The following is a 20,185-nucleotide window of genomic DNA, read 5'->3' on the forward strand; positions in this document are numbered from 1 at the left end:
TTTAACTTGCCCAACACTATGTCAAACCAGCTTACTTAATGAATGAAATTGATAAAAGTTGTGTTTTTTTAACATTTGTCTCTGTTGAAGTGTGTACATTACATTTTTGCCATGCAAGATGCCAACAAATTTAATCTGTAGAGAATCTGTAACAGAATAGCTTCTGATATGTAGTTTTGTAAGATTTTCATGTGAATCCCGTGTGAAAACGTAAAATTGATGTACTGTTTCTTTAAGAGATTTGTTTGAAGGGAAAATGACAACATTGTTCATTTAATTATTCTGATTTAAAACAAATGGTCTCTAATTCAATATTTTATTCAGTATTTCTATAATGACCGTGCTGATAAATAAGGTTATAAACACGGAAAGTCTTCAATATTAATGATTAAATTCTCCGCAGTTATCCGTGTGAAGTGCGCTTCTCTCGACGTTCGAGAAATTACTCATCCCACCATGGCGAAGGCTTGTCTCATGAATATTAATATTGTCTCGCAGACGTTGCTTAGTAACCTCACAGTAGCGCCTGATTGCTTAACTTCTGAATTATTCATAATCAACGCCTTGCGCATAATGTTGCTCGCTAATTGGACAGTCCTCTGGCGCTTATGCTCTACCGTGCGGTGCTCAGCCAATCAATAAGATATACGTCACGTACAACATTAATATTCATGAACTACGCCTTTGTCGTAGTAGCGTCGATACATTCTCCAGCCGGTCAGTGCAACGGCAGCGAGCGCAGCCAGATTCAGCTGTTGTGGCCGAAGATGGCGTCGTGTGGACGTGTTCAGGTGTTTCTGCTCCTTATGTCGCTCTTTCTTCTCTCTGTAGACTCTCTTAAACCTCTTCCAGGCTTTGGGAACGCGCATCCTCAGGCTGTCGCCGTGCAACAGCAGCTTAGAGCGGCGGTACCGAATCCCGCAGCCGCGTCCTCCGGGTCTCAGTCCAGAAGATCCACTGGCTGGAAGCTGGCAGAAGAGCAGGCCTGCCGGGACGACGTGACCCGACTCTGTCCCAAAAACACCTGGACCAATAACCTGTCTGTGCTGGAATGCCTGCAGGACCGGAAGGAGGTGAGGCTGCACCCCTGATGCGTTTATTCTTTATTTATGGGCTCTAATTCAAAGTGAGGGGCATGATGGGCATCAATAGTTTTATCTCATTATGGCATCCAGAATGAAGCACTGTGAAGTAGATAAGACATTAAAGCAATGTTACAGTTCCTTTGATGTATTGTTACATTTCATTTGATGCATTACATCTGGAACTTCATGTTGTGTAGTTCCTATGTATGTGTTTATGAGACTATTTATGATATATATAATATCGGACCTTATATAGCCATAACAGTTGTAATGCAATAATAGAAAATAATAGAATAGACATTATCTTAGACTTCATCTTAATCACAGAAATTTATATTTATTTTGTCATCATATATATATATATATATATGCCTCTTGTTGTTTCAACCTGTTTGACTTCACCTATTTAAAGGATAAAGAGCTGTCAAGAGCCATCGAAGAAGTTCACAAACCTCATAGATTATTTATTTACAGAAAATTGTGCCTTTTCATCAGCCTTTTCTTTGGAAAATTATTATCTTTCTTTCATATTTTGTGTTTCACCTAATAAAGTGTTATGGAGAGTGAGAATAGAGTGTGAGCAGATGATGACAGAATTTTCATTTTTGCGTGAACTATCCCTTTGATTTAAAAAAGGGGCTTAGGATCTTTCTTAACTAGATTTGTTGTTGTTGTTTACTGTGACCTAGTTGTGGGGATGAGAACATGTTTACAACAAACCTTTGTCACATCAGAGTCATGTGGTGGTTTATTAAATCACTTTAAAATATTAGATTTGATTGGTTGTGCTGTACAGTAAATTCAAACTCATCTCCTGTATGGCTCCGGTGTATGAAAGATATTTTCTGTACTGTTTGACTTTGGATTGTTCTTAAATATTAGTTTTACTCTGTATACACTTGCTTCTGTCAGCTGGATTGGTTAAGGGTTAAGCTACATCTCACAACAGCAGTTTGTATGTACTTTCACATGATCTTCTGAAGATGACAGAGACATAATCTGAGTCTCTCTCTCTCTCTTTCTCTTTAGTAATCCGCATACTCTCACTTCTCATTATTATTGAAGCGAGGTCTTGCACTTCAGTTCGTGATAGTTCATTTCAACACCTGAGGGACCTTTAACATCGCCCTCTGACTGGCTATGAAGTGTGACCCGTTCGGGCGTTTCGTTGCTTTGAAATGCAATATTGTACGTCTGCACTTTAACTCATCCATCCCGGCCTCAGCGTGTATTCTGTGATAATATGCTTTTGTTTTAATTGCTCTCCGTTATGTTCAAAGTTATAGTCACCCAAGCTAAAGGCTTGTTTTTCTATTGAACACAAAAGAAGACATTTTGAGAAATATGAATGTTGTTTGGTTACCATCGTTCTTCAAATGATCTGCGTGGTACCCATTGTCAGATCTCTTGTTAAACGGCATACCACCCACGCCAGCAATAGCCCGCCGGTTTTGGCAAAGGCGCCTGAGAGAAGATACTAATTACGCTAGCATGAATCAAGCATCAAGACAAGCTGTGAGCTCATCTCATAGCCGCTTCCTCTTGTACCTCATGCCAAGTTTATTCGCCGGCAAATGGCTGGCTCGGCAGTCCTCAGCCAGTCTCTAATTATTGGGATAATTGGTTTGCGGAGGGTCCGTAACAGCTGTGGCCTTCTGAAGAGGTAAATGACGTCCATAAATCTCTCTCGCGTGTCTCACCGAGGTCACACCCCTCTGGGTTGTCTTTTTCAGTAAACCCGAGCAAACGCTGGAGGCGTGAGGTGAGGGGGTCTCGGCTCAGACGGGCCCCGTCTATTTCACTGTCATTTGCATTTTTAGCAGCTTGCTCTACCGGTGTGACAGTGTGGCGGTTTGTTGTAAACAAAGCGCCTGGCGTGACTGATGTGAGACACTCTCTTGAGATCCAGGGGTTTGAGGAGAAGCATGGATAAAGAGAGTAGCTCTTAATCAAACATCTGTTTGTTTTGGTTAATTCAAAAAGCTGTTGTTTGTTGTAATGCTACTGGAATTTGATTCAGGCGAGCATCTGACAGCTTAGTGATGGATTATTTACACAATTTGTTGTTGTGTTTATGTGTGACTGTGGTGTTATCAGCTGTGACCGTAAAGAGTTAAGCGTAGAAATAACGATATGACACACTTATACATCTAAAAGGAATTGGAGTAGACTAAATAGACAAATCTATAATTGTCTAGTCTGTGCGTTTGCAAAATAATCTGTTTTTCTTAAAGGGATAGTTCAATCATCATTCATTCACCCTTGTGTTGTTCAAAATCCGTGTGTGAATCTTTTCTCTGTAAAACAGAAAAGAAGATATTTTGAGATATGTGTTAGTGGTTTCGTGTCCGTAAAATGAAAGTCAACGGGGCTTAAAATGACATAAGGGTGAGTAAATGATGCAAAAATGTTCCTTTTTGGAGGAGCTGTCCCTTTAAGGATTTGTCTACTCTTTATATGTCTGTAAGCATGTCAGACCATTAGGTAGTTCCAATAATGACACCTGGGCAGGAATATGTATATAATGGTCATGATTTAATTTTCTTTTTAGCAAAATGTAATTTCTTTTGAATTGTGGTTGACTAATGGTGCAGAAATCCAGTAATGGGTTGAAGAAAGACGTGCTGCTGACAGTTATTGTAAATTTTCTTAAAGAAAAGAATCAGATGTCAGTGTTGTGATTTGACTGTCAGTATCAAATGTGTCTCCGACTGATAGACAACAGTTATGAGGTCATTTTCTTAGACAAAGACACAGAATATTATATATGAGTCTCATTAAGCAAAAGCGAAATTCTTCACGTTAGGATGCACAGGATTTTTCCTTTCATTGGTTAGTCTGTTGCTGTAATGATTAATTATCGTAGTTTTTCATTGATGTTTCAAAGTAAACTATAAATAAACATACTGGCTGTTGTGTTCAGTCACATGAAAGATTCAGTACGACAGTGAGGAACGTCTGTTCATGTTTACCTCCTTTAACTTTAGAAACAGGTGTAAAGTTTGTTGAGTAGTAAATGATTTACAGAATTCTTTCATGTCTGATAATGTTATAATAAAATTATGACAGAGAGAGTTGAAAAACACCATGGTCATATTTTGGTATTGTTTTAACTCAAATACAAGTAAATGTTTCTTTTCAAGTACATAGAGCAGACATACAATTTATTATAGTGATAAAAAAAATAATGGCTTTGTGGGTTACTATCATGTAAATCATTGCTTGTTTATTTTGTTTAGTCCTTGTGGTTTGTTGTGTGTTTGCCATGGCCAACAACTGTTTATCAGATTGACATTCAATTTGTAGTTTAATATCAATTCTGTTTATACTGAACAGCGGGGACAATTTTGTTCACTATTTCTCTCATCCTGTCGAGTACCTTTCTCTCCCTCGTGTTATTTTCCAATCACAGCAGTTATTTTATCACGTTTGAATGGATGTTGTGTTTTCTGGAGTTGCACTCTTTTAAGCAGGTCTGTAACAATGAGAGCGGGGTTGGTTTGTCTTCTTCAAGTTCGTACTGTGATTATTGCTTCTGACAGGTTGTTTAGTTGTTAAGCAAAAAACGCCTGTAAACAGATTAAACGCATTCCTACAGGTTCTGCTTTGACACTGCCCACAATCTTCTTATATTAGCAAAAAATAAGCCAGGGTTCATAGTAATGAACTACTAGAGAGTATATGATCTTCTCTTGCATCCTGTGTTTGACCTGCTACAGCACAAATCATGCACCGTTTTAAGATGAGACACGTTCTTGCACGACTGAGCAAAGTGATTTATGATTTTCACATAATGGATAATGAAATGTTTGAAAAATGATTTTGGACTTGGGTCACATTGCAATCTTCCGGAACGCCTTAGCAACCGCAATATAAAAGCCTTAGCAACCACTCATAACAACCCTGGCATTGAGTCTGATAGTTTTGCACAAAGAAACTACATTCACATTCTCTTTACAAAAAATCTAGCTTTTGAATTTACATCGATAACAGTGACAATTCAATCCCTAAACTTAAAAGCACATCCATGCTTTAAGAGCTTTGATGTCATCATGGGACTTGGAGTCATTTATGTGTGGAAGTCAATACTTGAAGAAGTAAGCGAGCAGACATGGGTTCTGTCTTAATGAAATCTTTGACTTAATAAAACGTCAACTTTGTATCATGTCTCGGCCTGACTGAAGTCTTTTCTTGTTCATGATGTTTCATCTGTTGATTTGTTTAAACAAATCTTGCCCTGTCGCTGTCCGTGGTGCTGAACAGGTGTTGTTAAAAAAATAGTTCTCCCAAAAATAACAACGATGTCCCAGAACAGTCAGTTGCTAACATTCTTTCAAATAGCTTTCTTTGTGTTCATCAGAACAAAGAAGTTCATACAGGTTTGGAACAACTTGAGGGTGAGTAAATGTTGACAGAATTTTCATTTTTGGGCGAACTGTTCCTTTAAACACACAGCAGGAACTTCTGTTCATAGACAAATAGATTTGTGTTCATTACCATCGCTGCACTTCTCTTGCATAACAAGAAGGAAGTGAATTCAGTATTCTTGTCATTACTTTAGGTCTGACGCAATGCTTGTTTGATTGTCACTCGCTGAAAATAACTCTGAAGACAATTCCAAATTAACTTGCGCACAATATACATTCAGGTTTTAATGTATGATTTTCTTTCATACAATGTAAATTAAAAAAATGAAAGTATATTGTTCAAAGTGAAGGACCTAAGGTTTATCAGAGAAAATGCTGAAATTCTGGGGCACAAACATGCATAGTTGTGTTTCAATTATTAAATATTGACCTTCAATAATTTTTTCTCATATGTGTATTAACTACTATTAACCATGCTTTATCAATTTATATACATTCATTATATCATTCATTTATTTGATTTATTGTTTATTTTATTGTCATTACTATTACCATTCTACATTAAAACGTTCAATCTTGTTTATTGTCTTCACCAGAGTTATTATAATTTTAGCTTTATTTAGTTTTATTCATATTTTAGCTTTCATTTTTAGAACTTAATTTTTTTATGTTCATTTTAGTTAAAGTTTTATAAATTTTGGTATATGCATTTGTCACTTTATAATTTATGTGTTTATTTTTTTGTTGCTATATAATATAATATAATATTAATTAATTTTTATTTAAATTTTATTTGAGTTTTGTTTATTATTATAATTTTAGTTCTTTAAATTAATTTCAGTTTATTGTTGATGGAACATTTCAAATTTTCCTTTAGTTTAGTTTTTCCAATAATTTGTAGGTCAATATTTGATTTGATTTCAATGAACAGAGACGTTTTCAAAGTTTTAATTGTAGTAAACTAAAATAACCTTCACAAGTACACCGAGGGTGGGTCTCAATTTTAAGGTTTTCATAGGGTAGTGTTGTGAAGCAGTACATTTAGTTTTCTTTGCTCAATACAACAAAATCTGTTGAATCTGTCTCTAGTCAGGTGCAGTCAGACGGAGCATTATAAAATAACTATGATAATCCAATAAACTATTATTCTATCAATACTTGTCTTCATCTCTTGTTCATGCTGTCCTTTGTTTACTCTGATCATTTGTAGATGTGGTGAGTCAGGTTGTACCCTATTGATCTAAGACAGTAATTTAGATCTTTAAAAGGAGGGAATTGATATAAATGTAATATGAAAGACTTAGAATTATCATTTACCATAGCCCAAACTATTTCTAGACCTTGTGAGCCTTGTTGGCTTGTTTTATTTGTGAGTCTTACTACAACCCATGAACCTTGATAAAATGTATGACTCCAAAAAACACTGAGCCAAGAAATCAAAGTTCATCAATTTACAAAATCAAAAGACAATCCACATCTGCTCCCACCGCCCTACAGTCACCGAGCCCTGACGTACAAATAAAAACATTCGGTTCTGGCCGTGGTCAATTGATCCGGGTGCGGTCTCTGCGCTCAGATGTCAGTATGTTCCTATTTAGGGCTGTGCTGTGTTACTGCATGTAGATGTCCTCTAAAATTGTGCTCCTTTTAAAAAATATTGTTGTAAGGAGTCAAGCAAAATTAACATATTTTAACTTTGTGTGTGTGTTGACACTGATGTTGTCGCCCCTTGACAATTGCTATTTGTATTCTCATGATCCATGAGTCACACTTCTTCTGGCTTGTGTTTGCTTAGGGACTGTAGTTATTGACTGTTTACACAACCCTGCCAGAATGAGAAGAAACAGACCCGGCGGCTGAGACGGTCAATATTGAGAAAATATGGTCGAAAACTCGAAATGTTTGACAGGAGCTTCTGTTCGAATGGCAAAACATTTTCAATAATTACTTATTGAAGCTTGTTGTTTCATACAGTTAGTTTGTAACATTGTAACATAGAAAAAGGCAAAATAAAAGCCAAAGACTAAAAGTCTATATTTTTTCTCTCTCTCATTGTTTTACAGGAGACTGAGTTTGCTGTGGATTGCAACCATGTAAGTGTTATAAAAAACCTATTTTCAATCATGAATTGTCATGAGTCATCTGCTTCACCAGACATCGTTCAGTCTGACGCACCTTTTAACACGACCCTTTTTGAGATGTTCATACATTCTCTGTAGCTTTCTGTGTGCATGCGTCAATAGGGTTCAGAGAGCAGGAACATCAGCGAGTCATTTCATAAGAATTATGCTCTAATCACTGTCTAATGATGACTGCAGCCCACAATTCATTTGCTGAGGTCCCGAGAGGAGGATGTGATTCTCAACTCCTCGTCTCCACAGCTGTGATGTTCTCATTAGACTGCAGGACAGAGGTCTGCTCCACTATTCTCAAAAGAAGAACACGATTCAGACCTGCCTCACCCGTCTCATTATGTGCGTGCGGTGTGTAGTTGAGAAATAAGAATTACGATAAAGGCCTGATTCTGACATTTTTGAAAGTCGAAGCAGAGAGAGTTTATCAGGACTTTTAAGGCCGTTTTTTTACTGACATATAAGAGGTTGAGCTTTGCTTGTGTACCAGTGATAAGAGCATTTATTTCATCTCAGATATTCTCTTATATATAGTATATACATATCTAACCTGTATCTGTCTGTCTGCCAATCCTTTCATTTGGCTTGTATGTCTGTCTATCCATCTATCCATGTGTTTTTGTGTCTGTCTGTTAATATATCTATCTGACTGTCTGTATTTATCAGACACAGTCTGTATGTGTGTGTGTCTTATCTTATCTGTCTATTTTCCATCTATCTATCTATCTATCTATCTATCTATCTATCTATCTATCTGTCTGTCTGTCTGTCTGTCTCTTTCTATCTATCCATCAGTCTGTCTATCTGTCTTGTCTATGTATGTGTAACACGATTCAAGTATGGAAGGAAGGAGTCGGGAACCGGAAGACATTTAAACAAACATTTAATAAAGTAATAATAGCCGGCGGCCCCTCACGGACGACCGCCGGCGCAATAACATTAACATAAACATAAACATAAATACAAACACAAGTTCGGGCCCGGTCCTCTCTCTTCGACGGTCCGGTCGCTCGTTCCTTTTATGCTCCCATCTCCTACGTGATTCGAGCCCGGTGTGCGCACAGCTGGCGCTAATTCACAATTACTCACCGGACTCGAACCACGGTCTCGCCCCGCCTACTCTACTACAGTATGTTTATCTATTTGAGTTTTCTGCCTGTCTCTTTCCATCTGTCTGTCTATTTGCCTTTTTAACTATTTATTGATTGTCTATCCGTCTATCTTTCTGTCTATTCAACCGTTTGTTAATCTCTCTATCTATTTCTATCCATCTGTTATCTTTTTGTCTCTTTGTCTCTTTGTCTCTATCCCTCTGCCTGTCTGCCTGTTTATCAATCATCTGTCTGTCTATCTATCCATCTTTCTTTCTGTTTGTCATCTTGCCCGTGTCTGTCTATTTGTCTGTCTGCCTTGCCTGTGTCTGTCTGTCTATACATCTGTCGATTTGTCAGTCTGTCTGTCTATTCAACTGTTTGTTTATCTCTATCCATCTGTTTCCATCCAATTCTCTGTTAATCTATCATCTGTCTGTATGTCTGTCTGTGTCTGTCTATCCTTCTGTCTGTATCGGCCTATTTATCCATCTGTCTGTCTGCCTGTCTATTTAACTGTTTGTTTATATCTATATCTGTTTCTATTTATCTGTTATCTATTTGTCTCTTTGTCGATCTATCTTACTGTCTGTCCGTCTGTTTATCTATTTATCGGTCTGTCTGACAGTCTCTCCCTCTGTATCTGTTTATTAGGAATGTCCCTTAGGTACCTACAATGTTGAGTTATGCCGTCTTAAATCTGGGATACCAGAGAACTGACATTAATATTCATTGTTTCCTAAATGTTGTTTTTCTTTTTGACAGCTGTTGTGGAACTACAAGCTGAATCTCACTACAGATCCAAAGTTTGAGTCGGTGGCTCTTGAAGTGTGTACAAGCACTATGTTAGAGGTCAGTTTGCGCCAGCGATATGCTGAGCTTCTATTGTAGGGATGCATGATAAATGATCGACCATATCGGTATCTGACAATAAATGGTAATTTTTAATGTTATCGGTATCGGATGATAATCAAAAAGAAAAAAGAAAGAGAACAACTTATGTTTACCACATCTATCGAATGTTGTCAAATAAAAGCAGTTGTCAACTTTTTGCCTTTTTTATTTAAGTCTTAGGGAATTTTATATTAATATTTAGATACTGTGTATCGGCCAATATATCGGTGATCGACTTCCAGTGTTAAAGAAATATTGATAAAAAATATTTTACATATCGGTACCCCCCATTTCTTTTGGCAACTGAATGTCGGTCTGAATACAGCAGAAACGCCATGCCGGGTAAATAAATGAAGTCTACATTTGTAATGCACTGTGGTTTTATCTTTGACGGCACTCTGCGCTGCAATACTTTAATTAAAATCCCAACACACAATGCACCATTTCTCACTGCCGTTACTAAGAGCATTTTTGCACAGTTGTGGTCGAACTGACAATTTAATTAGAAATGGATTTCAGAATGCGAATATAACTGATGTAGCTTCGGTCCTCGACTATTCCGCCGCGCAGATGATAAAAAGACATTTTAATTTGTTTCTCAGCTGAAAGAGTGTGCGGATGAGGAAAGAGGGAAAGGCTATCTGATGTCCTGCCTGGTGGATCACCGTGGCAACGTCACTGAACGCCAGTGTCATCAATACATCACGAAGATGACCAGCATCATCTTCAGCGACTATCGACTGATTTGTGGGTTTATGGACAAATGCAGAGAAGACATCAACACGCTGCAATGTGGAAGCATCACGGTTGGAGAAAAAGTATGTTTGCATACCAGAAATAGTGTAGAGTGTTTGACTTCCAGCCCAGTTAAAGCCACAAGCATTCAGACAGCTCAAGAATATCCCTTTGGGAAACCAGATGATCCTGGCTTGGTACCAGATGGCTCAGAGTTATATTGACTTTAGTGCCATTTCTAAAACGTTCACGTTCTTCAGCATGTTGAAACACGGGCACCCAGTCGCCACGCTTTCCTTGCTCTCCCAGGGGCAGAATTTAATTTGCTCTGCTAATAATATGACTTATGGGGACAGTTCATCTAAAAATAAAAATCTGTAATCATTTATTCATCCTCATGTCATTCAAAACCTGCTAATGACTCTTTTTTTTCTGTGGTTAAAACAAAAGGGAATATTTTGAGAAATGACTGGTTTTGTGTTCAGAAGTCAAGGTTTGGAATGACATGAGAGTAAATGATAAAAAAATGTTTGGGGTCGACATATGCCTTAAGTGTGCCTAAGAAGTCTGTATGGCACATGACACTGAGTTACAGGCACATATATTATTACTCTTTAGATACTTTAGGTTTAATTTGAAATTTAGACATTACGCTACAGAAGTTTTTAATAATTTTAATAATTTTGAAAAGTGTTTTTATGATTGAAGAACGACATTTATGCAGCCGTTAACATTAAAGAGTTCAAATTCACTTGAGTTTAAATTTGTAGGTATTTGATAATTTTCTGTCACAGAATATGTTGGAATTTAAAAGGGTCATATGACGTGATACTTGTTTTTCTGTGTCTTTGGTGTGTTATGTAAGTTGCCCATGCATGTATAAGACACGAAAAATTGAAAACATAAAGTTTCAGAACAAAAGATGCAAAATAAGCGAATGCTCACCGAGGCACCGAGGCGTTCCCAGGCCAGCCGGGAGACATAGTCCCTCCAGCGTGTCCTAGGTCTTCCCCTGGGTCTCCTCCCGTTGGGACATGCCCGGAACACCTTCCCGGGAAGGCGTCCAGGGGGCATCCGGAAAAGATGCCCGAGCCACCTCAGCTGGCCCTTCTCGATGTGGAGGAGCAGCGGCTCTACTCTGAGCTCCCGAGAAGACCGAGCTTCTCACCCTATCTCTAAGGGATTGCCCGGCCACCCTGCGGAGAAAGCTCATTTCGGCCGCCTGTATCCGGGATCTTGTCCTTTCGGTCATGACCATAGGTGAGAGTAGGAACGTAGATTGACCGGTAAATCGAGAGCTTCGCCTTGCGGCTCAGGTCCTTCTTCACCACGACAGTCCGGTACAGCGACCGTATTACTGCAGAAGCTGCACCGATCCGTCTGTCAATCTCCCGTTCCATCCTTCCCTCACTCGTGAACAAGACCCCCAGATACTTGAACTCCTCCACTTGAGGCAGGAACTCTCCACCAACCTGAAGTGGGCAAGCCACCCTTTTCCGACTGAGAACCATGGCCTCGGATTTGGAGGTGCTGATTCTCATCCCAGCCGCTTCACACTTGGCTGCAAACCGTCCCAGTGCATGCTGAAGAGCAGAGATGAAATCGTGTGGTCCCCAAACCCGACACCCTCCGGCCCCTGGCTGCGCCTAGAAATTCTGTCCATAAAAATTATGAACAGAACCTGGGACAAAGGGCAGCCCTGCCGGAGTCCAACATGCACCAGGAAAAAGTCTGACTTGCTGCCGGCAATCCGAACCAAGATCCTGCTCCGGTCGTACAGGGACCGGATAGGCATTTGGAAAGGGTCCCGAATCCCATACTCCCAGAGCACCCTCCACAAGATGCCGCGAGGGACACAGTCGAATGCCTTCTCCAAATCCACAAAACACATGTGAATTGGTTGGGCAAACTCCCATGAACCCTCCATGCACCCTGGAGAGGGTATAGAGCCAGTCCAGTGTTCCACGACCAGGACGAAAACCACACTGTTCCTCCTCAATCGGCCGATTCTCCTCTCCAGTACCCTGGCATAGACTTTCCCGGGGAGGCTGAGAAGTGTGATCCCCGACAGTTGGAGCATACCCTCCGGTCCCCCTTCTTAAAAAGAGGGACCATCACCCCGGTCTGCCAGTCCAAAGGCACTGTCCCCGACCACCATGTGGTGCTGCAGAGGCGTGTCAGCCAAGATCAGGTCAAGGTCAGATGAAACAACCACAAAGTCGATCATCGACCTGATGTTCCAAATATGATAAGAGGCATGACATTTCCATCACACTTTGCAGTATTCGACCAATAACTACACACTGGTTAACTTGCCAATCATAGCACACCTCGTTTTTCAGAGCGATGAGCTTTATAAAAATTCTGGATGTTTACAGAGGCGGGGCAATGAGGAGATACACGGTGTGTGGAAAATACCTCGTTTTTTAACCTTAAATCATGTATACACATTGCATTTCATCTAAAACAAACCATAATATTTGTTTATGCTGTGTCATATGAACCCTTTAAGAAAAATATTGCTGGAGAAAAACTTGCATTTTATCCAGAATGGTTTCCAACGGTACCAGCCGTTGACCATATTTTGTAAAAAAGGCATGCTGGGAAATTCAAATTGTAAACATGTTCATGCCAACAGGGTTGCCATGATACATTTCAGAGTGTGAGCTCTGAGTATATTTAGTTTTTACACGTTATGTGATAGATATATTTTGAATTGCTTTAAACGTGTTGCAGTTTTCCATCTGTGATTTTCTGAAGGTTAAAAGAGGATCTGTCTGGACGCCTGGAGTGTTTTATAAATATAGATGACATACTTCATGTCTTGTAGTGTTGCCGATAATGTGTTGTTCAGTTATTTAAGAGTGCTAAACAAATTCCAGCTATATTTCTCACATGCATATAGAAAATGTTGTGTCATTAAATTTCATAAAAATAACTGTGAACAGAAATACATCTGGAGATGTTCAGTGGTAAACGCCTACTGGTTTTCTTTCTGTAACCTTCCTTTTACAAACCACAAAACCACAGAGGTCTTAAACATTACAATAGTATGATATTATCTATAATTACAGACGTGCTTCTCTTCCTTTAGCTGTTGGTGTCCCCTGACTTTCTTGTGTTTTGGTTCTTGTTGTCTGTGTGTGTTTGTTTCAGGACCTGCACTCACAGGGCGAGGTAATCGCGTGTCTGGAGAGAGCTCTCGTCAGAGAGGCGGAGCAACAGGAACACACTCATCCAATCAAGAGCGACTGTAAGAAAGCCATCATGCGAGTGGCAGAACTGTCCGCCGATGACTTCCATCTGGACCGTTACCTGTACTTCTCCTGCCGAGATGACCGAGAACGCTTCTGTGAAAACGTGTGTGAGACACAAACAAACTAAATCACCGAACCACATAAAGAAATCCCCTCAAATAAATGTACATTTAAAGGGACAGTTCACTCAAAAATGTAAATTCGGTCATCGTTTACTCATCCTCAAGACGTTCTTAAACTGTTCAAAATTCTGCTGAACACAAAATAAGATATTTTAAGGAATGTGGGAAACTAAACCGTTCTGGGGCACCGTTGAAAAAAGTAATTTTTTCTAAACTGTGGTGCTGTTTAGTTACAAACATTCTTCTAATTATTGTTTTTTGTGTTTAGGAGAACAGCAAAATTTATACAGGTTTGAAAAAACTTGAGGGTGAGTAAAGTCACATTTTGTATGCGTCTGATAATTGAAGATGCTCCTTTCCTAATCTTACAATACTATGAAGTGAAGAGAGTTTGTAAAACAGCACATAGCCCTTCTCTCGCTGCTCTGATACCTGATATAGGGTGTGCTGGCATAAGTTCACTGACAGCTGTCACTCAGGTCCTGTGAGTCAGATGGACAGGATTAAACCACACGGTTATTATATGTGGGAGGAGTTGGGTGTTGGTGTGTGAATATGAAGTGTTGAAGTGATTTGACATTTCAACACATTTCCGTGCTTGATTTTGTTTTTCAGACTCAAGTGGGAGAGGGCCGAGTGTACAAATGTCTGTTCAATCATAAATTTGAGGAGGGCATGTCAGAAAAGGTGGGTCACATGTGTCGTTATCGGTGTGTATTTTAAAAGAATGTTGTGGGTTTAAAATAAGTTGAGGATTGTGCAATTGTGCATTTGTAGTAGGCTAACAGTCGCCACAAGAACTTAAACTCATCTTAGTTTATTCCTTAGACCTGTTTTTTATTCTGAAAAGTTCCTTTCATAGGACAAGCAGACATATGTAATGTCACAAAATCACAGGTTTGTTTCTCTTTGATGTCAAATTGAATCGGTTGTATGTTCAAGGCCGTAGTTTAAAGTGTCGGTCAGACCTGTTTGTGTTTGTGAAACGTGCGGATTGTCTGTGACCTCAATGAGCATTTCTGTCCACAGTGTAGAAACGCCCTGACCACTCGACAAAAGCTCATTGCTCAGGATTATAAGGTCAGTTACTCCCTCGCCAAGGCCTGTAAAGCTGACCTGCGCAAATACCGCTGTAACCCGGACAGCAGCATGCCCCGGGCACGAGAGGCCAGACTCTCTTACCTCCTCCTGTGTCTGGAGTCGGCAGTTCACAGAGGTTTGCACTGCATTTGACCTTAACTACCGTTTTAACTCCGCACTTTCTTGACTCTTTATATTTAGTTTGAATTTTATTCTGGTTAAAAAATACATAATAAAAAATAGTACAAATTTCAGAAAGCAATTTTCGGGGTTTTTCAAGCAAAAAAAAGGTGTCCTGTCATAATAATCGTACAATGGTCATGTGACAATAATGTAGCATACAACACTGCATTATGCAGTCTGTTTCACATCCTTTTTATGAAATTATGTAGTTTACAAAAGTAAAAAGTTCACAAGCAATAATCTTACATTTCCTTAATGAATCATTATTTTTTTGTAAGTAAGGAATTAAAGCCTAAAATACGTTTTTTTGCAGTTATTTTGGAATTTTATTACTTACATTTATGCATTTGGCTGACACTTTTATCCAAAGCAAATTACGGTGCATTAAATGCATACATTTTTTTTTATCGGTAAATGTATTTCCTGAGAATCAAACAAACAACTTATTAGATTAGATTAGATTCAACTTTATTGTCATTACACATATACAAGTACAGTGTAACGAAACAGTGTAACTGTTGTGTTACTCCACGAATTCGAGGTCCAGAAACATTATTGAGTCAACATTGCTAGCTAGAAGGCTACCTGATGCATACTTGCTAGTTAACAGATTCTGTAACACTTAACAATAAGGTGCTCTTTGTTAAAAAGTTAATGCATTAGCTAACATGAACTATCAATGATCAATACTTTTACAGCATTTATTAATATAAATTCATGTTAATTTCAGCATTTACTAATACATTATTAAAATCAAACGTTGTCACTGTCTACATTAGTTAATGCACCATGATTTTACATGAATAACTGTATTGACTTGAACAAACATTAACAAGGATTAATAAATGCTGAAAAATTCAAGTGTTCATTCTTAGCTAATGTTAGCTAATAACACCTTATCGTAAAGTGTTGCCACAGACACTTTTTGTTTAATCACTTTTCCTCTGTTTAGCAAATTGTTTGTTTGTTCATTGTTATATTCCCTCTCGGCTCCGTTGGCTCAGGTCGTACGGTGACCGGAGACTGTCAGGGTGAGATGCTGGACTACAGACGCATGCTGATGGAGGATTTCTCTCTGAGTCCTGAGATTGTGCTGCACTGCAGGGGAGAGATTGAAGCCCACTGCTCCGGACTCCACCGTAAGGGTCGGACCCTTCACTGCCTCATGAGAGTGGCCCGCGGGGACAAGGGCGCGGTGGACAATCTCTGCCAGACGGCGGTAAGAATGGCTTGGGTCTGCCCGTGTCTGCTTTTATCTTTCTTTCTAAAAATACTTGAAACGGTCGTATTGAAAAGCAAATAGACATCTGATGTTGTTGGTGTGATAGCGGGTTGGTAATGTTATTGTAGAATAATGAGCCGCACACAAGACAAAATAAAGTAATCCTCTGTTTAAGGTGCTGGGGACAGTTGAATTTTTGGTCTCTCTTGTAGCTCCAGACTCTGATCCAGTCGGCAGACCCCGGTGCTGATTATCGGATCGATCGAGCTTTGAATGAAGCCTGTGAATCTGTCATTCAGACGGCCTGTAAACACATCCGCAGCGGAGATCCCATGTGAGTCACTCGAGTGTTTGCAAAACGCATTCTCCTCCGTTCTTATGTGTACAACTGTTGATGATTTCAAGATTAATTGTTTGACCCCATGTTATAAGGAAAGAGAGATTATGTGAGTCCACTAATGTTTTATAATCAGAAAGTATTTTCCATAATAAAATCAGTTATTTAATTTAAAAACATAACAGAATTGTTTTTAATGATCAAAACAAATTGCTTTGACATTTTGTTAGGTAACACCAAGATACTGGCAAATTGCATTCGTCAGTTGTGAGGAAATACTTCATAAATCTCACTAGTTGCCTGGCAAAACACAAAATCTCAATATCTTTCTAAACAGATTTATAGTGGATATTATGTCTGCAGTACATTCTGTGAATGGCATGTCTATGGGTTTTGTGTGTTTTAGGATTCTCTCTTGTCTCATGGAGCACCTCTACACGGAGAAGATGGTTCAGGACTGTGAGCATCGTCTTCTGGAGCTTCAGTACTTCATATCAAGAGATTGGAAGTAATCAATCAAACTTCTGATATATTTTACTCTTGGTTTATACAGTAGTGTGTGTGTGTGTGTGTGTGTGTGTGTAGCAACTTTTCAATCTATAGTAAGCTCAGGGAAAGGATTTTGTGGCAAACACTTTAAATGGTGTTGCTCTGTGTTTCTTTCATTGGTTTGCTTTGAGACAGATGCCCACACAGTGCCATTATAATAAAACCATTAGCTGGTCATAACTTCATTCACAGCCCATTACATTAAAGTGCTTTTTAATTACAGCATTTTAAAGCAGCAATTTGGTTTGATGGTCTATTGTGACAGATTGGCAGTGTGACAATTTTGTTGTTGTTCTTCTGTTCTGTATTGTGTCCAAGCACAGTTTTGCTTTAATGCTTGTATTTGCTTTGATGTAGTGGATTGACTCTAGTTCATTTAACTAGACACATGTACTCTACAGAGAATTCTGGGACAAAAAAAAATATTGTAACGGGTTGTGGATGATACTAAATAGTTTTTCTGGGGCATGCTCTTAAAAGCGGCATGTTAATACCATGGCAAATATATATTTTGATCATTAAAGGGATAGTTCACCTAAAATAAAAATTCATTCAAAACCTGTGCATGTTTATCTGTGGATCACCAAAGAAGATATTTTAAGAAATGTCTCGGTGGTTTTGTGTCCATACAATGGAAGTCAACGGGGTTCAATGTTGTGCGGTTGCCAACATTCTTTAAAATATATTTTTATGTTCTGCAGAAGACAAATGTCATAAAGGTTTGGAATATCATGAGAATGAGACAAATATTTTATTACGAGGGAACTATCCCTTTAAGAATCCTTGCAAATACTGGACAATATGTAAATGATATTGTGCTATTACACTAAGTTCATATATATCATATCTTTGGGAAACGGCTGACTCTTTGTCTTGCTTGTTTGTCCCTTAGACTCGATCCAATCTTATATCATAAATGTCAGAACGACGCGTCCAGACTCTGTTACACGCCGGGCTGGAACGAGAGCAGTGAGCTCATGCCTCCTGGAGCTGTTTTCTCATGTCTGTATCGCCACGCGTACCGCACAGAAGAACAGGGCAGACGGGTAAGAAACATACAACATGGTTAGGTCATACATGTTTGATGGAGGTTTTCTGATCATCCACAGTGATGGAGTCTCACATAGTGTCTCGAACAAGCGTTCCTTGAATCTCTCAAACCTTGACAAATTTACTGACTACTACTCATACTTTGGAAGTACTCGGGTGATATTTTGTTAACACAGTTTTGACTGAGAGCTTTTTCTAGCCATGTCTTTAACGCTTGAAGAACTTCCCATCTATTCTGAGCTTATTTTGGCTGCTTTTTCCTTCATTATTCAGTCACATTAAGAAAATGTTAAAGTAACAGTTCACCCAAAAAATAAAAATTCTGGCATCATTTGCTCACCTTCAAGTTGTTCCAAACCTGTATAGATGTGTTTTTATTGCTTTAACACAAAACAAAGATTTCTTTTGGGTGAACTGTCAGTCATTCATGTATTTAAGTCATTGATTTCAAAACCATTTTAATAATTGTATTGAAAGATTGTTTTTTACACCGTTATACAAAACTCATTTCAGATCTGGGTAGTTGAAAAATAAACCCCACATGTGTTCTATAGTAAAAGCAAAAATGCAATGACAATCTCACCCTGGATTCACACAAAACGCGAATTAAGCGTTTTGCCCCAGTGAATTACATACAAAGTTAATGCAAAGATGCGTATAGACGGGAACTGGCGTCAATCTCGTTTTCCGAGAAGGTTGATAATATTTGTCAGATCGCGACACTCACTTGAAAATAACAAACTTCCGTCACACCGTAGGACACGTGATACGGTTTATTTGTCAACTAACTACCTTCAGATCCAACAGATTAGACAAAGAAAGAGAGACATGAGTGAGCCTAAACTTATAAACAGTAGCATGTTGTCGCAGTCCTTCTGAATCCTCTTATGTCCAAATTAGCTGTTTCTCAGAAAACCTTGACAAGCACTTTTTAAACATTTAATTGGTTGGATATTTGCAAAACCCAGTGACAAACTTAATAATAATGTTTTATAGCAAAAAATGAAAATCACGAAATATGGAGAGACGAGCTTCCAGAAGGAAAGCGGCGATATATAGAATTTGCTTGAAAAATAAAAAGTGCATATATATTGTCGTGATTTGTGATGTTGTGACTTTAAATGTGATGCGCGCAGCTGACGAGAGACTGTAAGGTGGAGGTTCAGAGAATTCTTCATCAGAGAGCTTTAGACGTGAAGCTGGATCCCGAACTTCAGAAACGCTGCATGATCGATTTGGGCAAATGGTGCAGTGATAAGACCGACACTGGACAGGTGAGAGATTTCAGAATAAAGCCCTTAAGGACTGCAGTCTGTGAATTTCAGGATTAATTGGATGGTTTTGTTTGTTCTGGCCTGTTTTTAGGAGCTGGAGTGCCTACAGGACCATCTGGATGACCTGGTGTCAAACTGCAGAGAAATAGTGGGGCAACCTGACAGAACTGGAATCAGAGGTACACGACAGCTTTTCTGTTTCTTTAAATTTCATTCAATCATTTTTATGTCATTTTATGCTTCACACAGTAGACAAACATCAGAAAATTCAGCTTTTTTGTAATCGAGTCTAGGGATTTTAGGGGTATCTAAAGGTTCAGATTTGTAGTTTATATTGTGAGTTTTAAGTGTGGATTTGTGTTTACACTATTTACAGGACATTCAGATCGAAGCTCTTCTGATCCGAGCGTGTGAACCTGTCATTCAGAACCACTGCCGTGTGAGTACTGACCACGCAGACTGTAACCGTCACATTTGTTTTGTTTATTCCCAGAATTCCTCATTTTGGTTTGATCTTTTCCTGTAGGATGTAGCTGATAATCAGATAGATACAGGGAATCTTCTGGAATGTCTGGTGCAGAACAAACATCAGAGAGAAATGAATGAAAAATGTGCTGTGGGCGTCACTCATTTTCAGCTGGTAAGCCAATAATGGACAAAACAGGTTTGGTGTGAAACAAATGTCTGGATACTGTGATGGTGCATTCCCACCAGACGCGAATGAAGCGTTTAGCACGAGTGATTTACATGTTAAGTCAATGCAAAGACGTGATAGGACAGTTGAAAAATCTGAACTTTGGCGAATAT

At 38.9% G+C, this 20,185-nt stretch overlaps 1 protein-coding gene across 1 annotated transcript in view; it reads left to right on the plus strand.

Annotated features, from left to right (window-relative positions):
* The first annotated feature begins 715 nt into the window (after positions 1–715).
* glg1b (golgi glycoprotein 1b) overlaps positions 716–20,185 on the plus strand; it is a 31,910-nt gene continuing 12,440 nt past the window's right edge. Inside the window, 16 exon segments of the mRNA XM_056766436.1 lie at positions 716–1,073; positions 7,516–7,545; positions 9,441–9,527; positions 10,172–10,387; positions 13,461–13,664; positions 14,299–14,370; positions 14,713–14,899; positions 15,951–16,165; positions 16,381–16,502; positions 16,912–17,013; positions 17,947–18,100; positions 19,241–19,378; positions 19,470–19,529; positions 19,531–19,557; positions 19,755–19,817; positions 19,905–20,018. Coding sequence (XP_056622414.1) covers positions 768–1,073; positions 7,516–7,545; positions 9,441–9,527; positions 10,172–10,387; positions 13,461–13,664; positions 14,299–14,370; positions 14,713–14,899; positions 15,951–16,165; positions 16,381–16,502; positions 16,912–17,013; positions 17,947–18,100; positions 19,241–19,378; positions 19,470–19,529; positions 19,531–19,557; positions 19,755–19,817; positions 19,905–20,018 — 2,097 coding nt within the window. The 5' untranslated portion in view covers positions 716–767.

Source organism: Triplophysa dalaica, chromosome 14 (assembly GCF_015846415.1).
Source record: "Triplophysa dalaica isolate WHDGS20190420 chromosome 14, ASM1584641v1, whole genome shotgun sequence".
NCBI classification, from domain to species: Eukaryota; Metazoa; Chordata; class Actinopteri; order Cypriniformes; family Nemacheilidae; genus Triplophysa; species Triplophysa dalaica.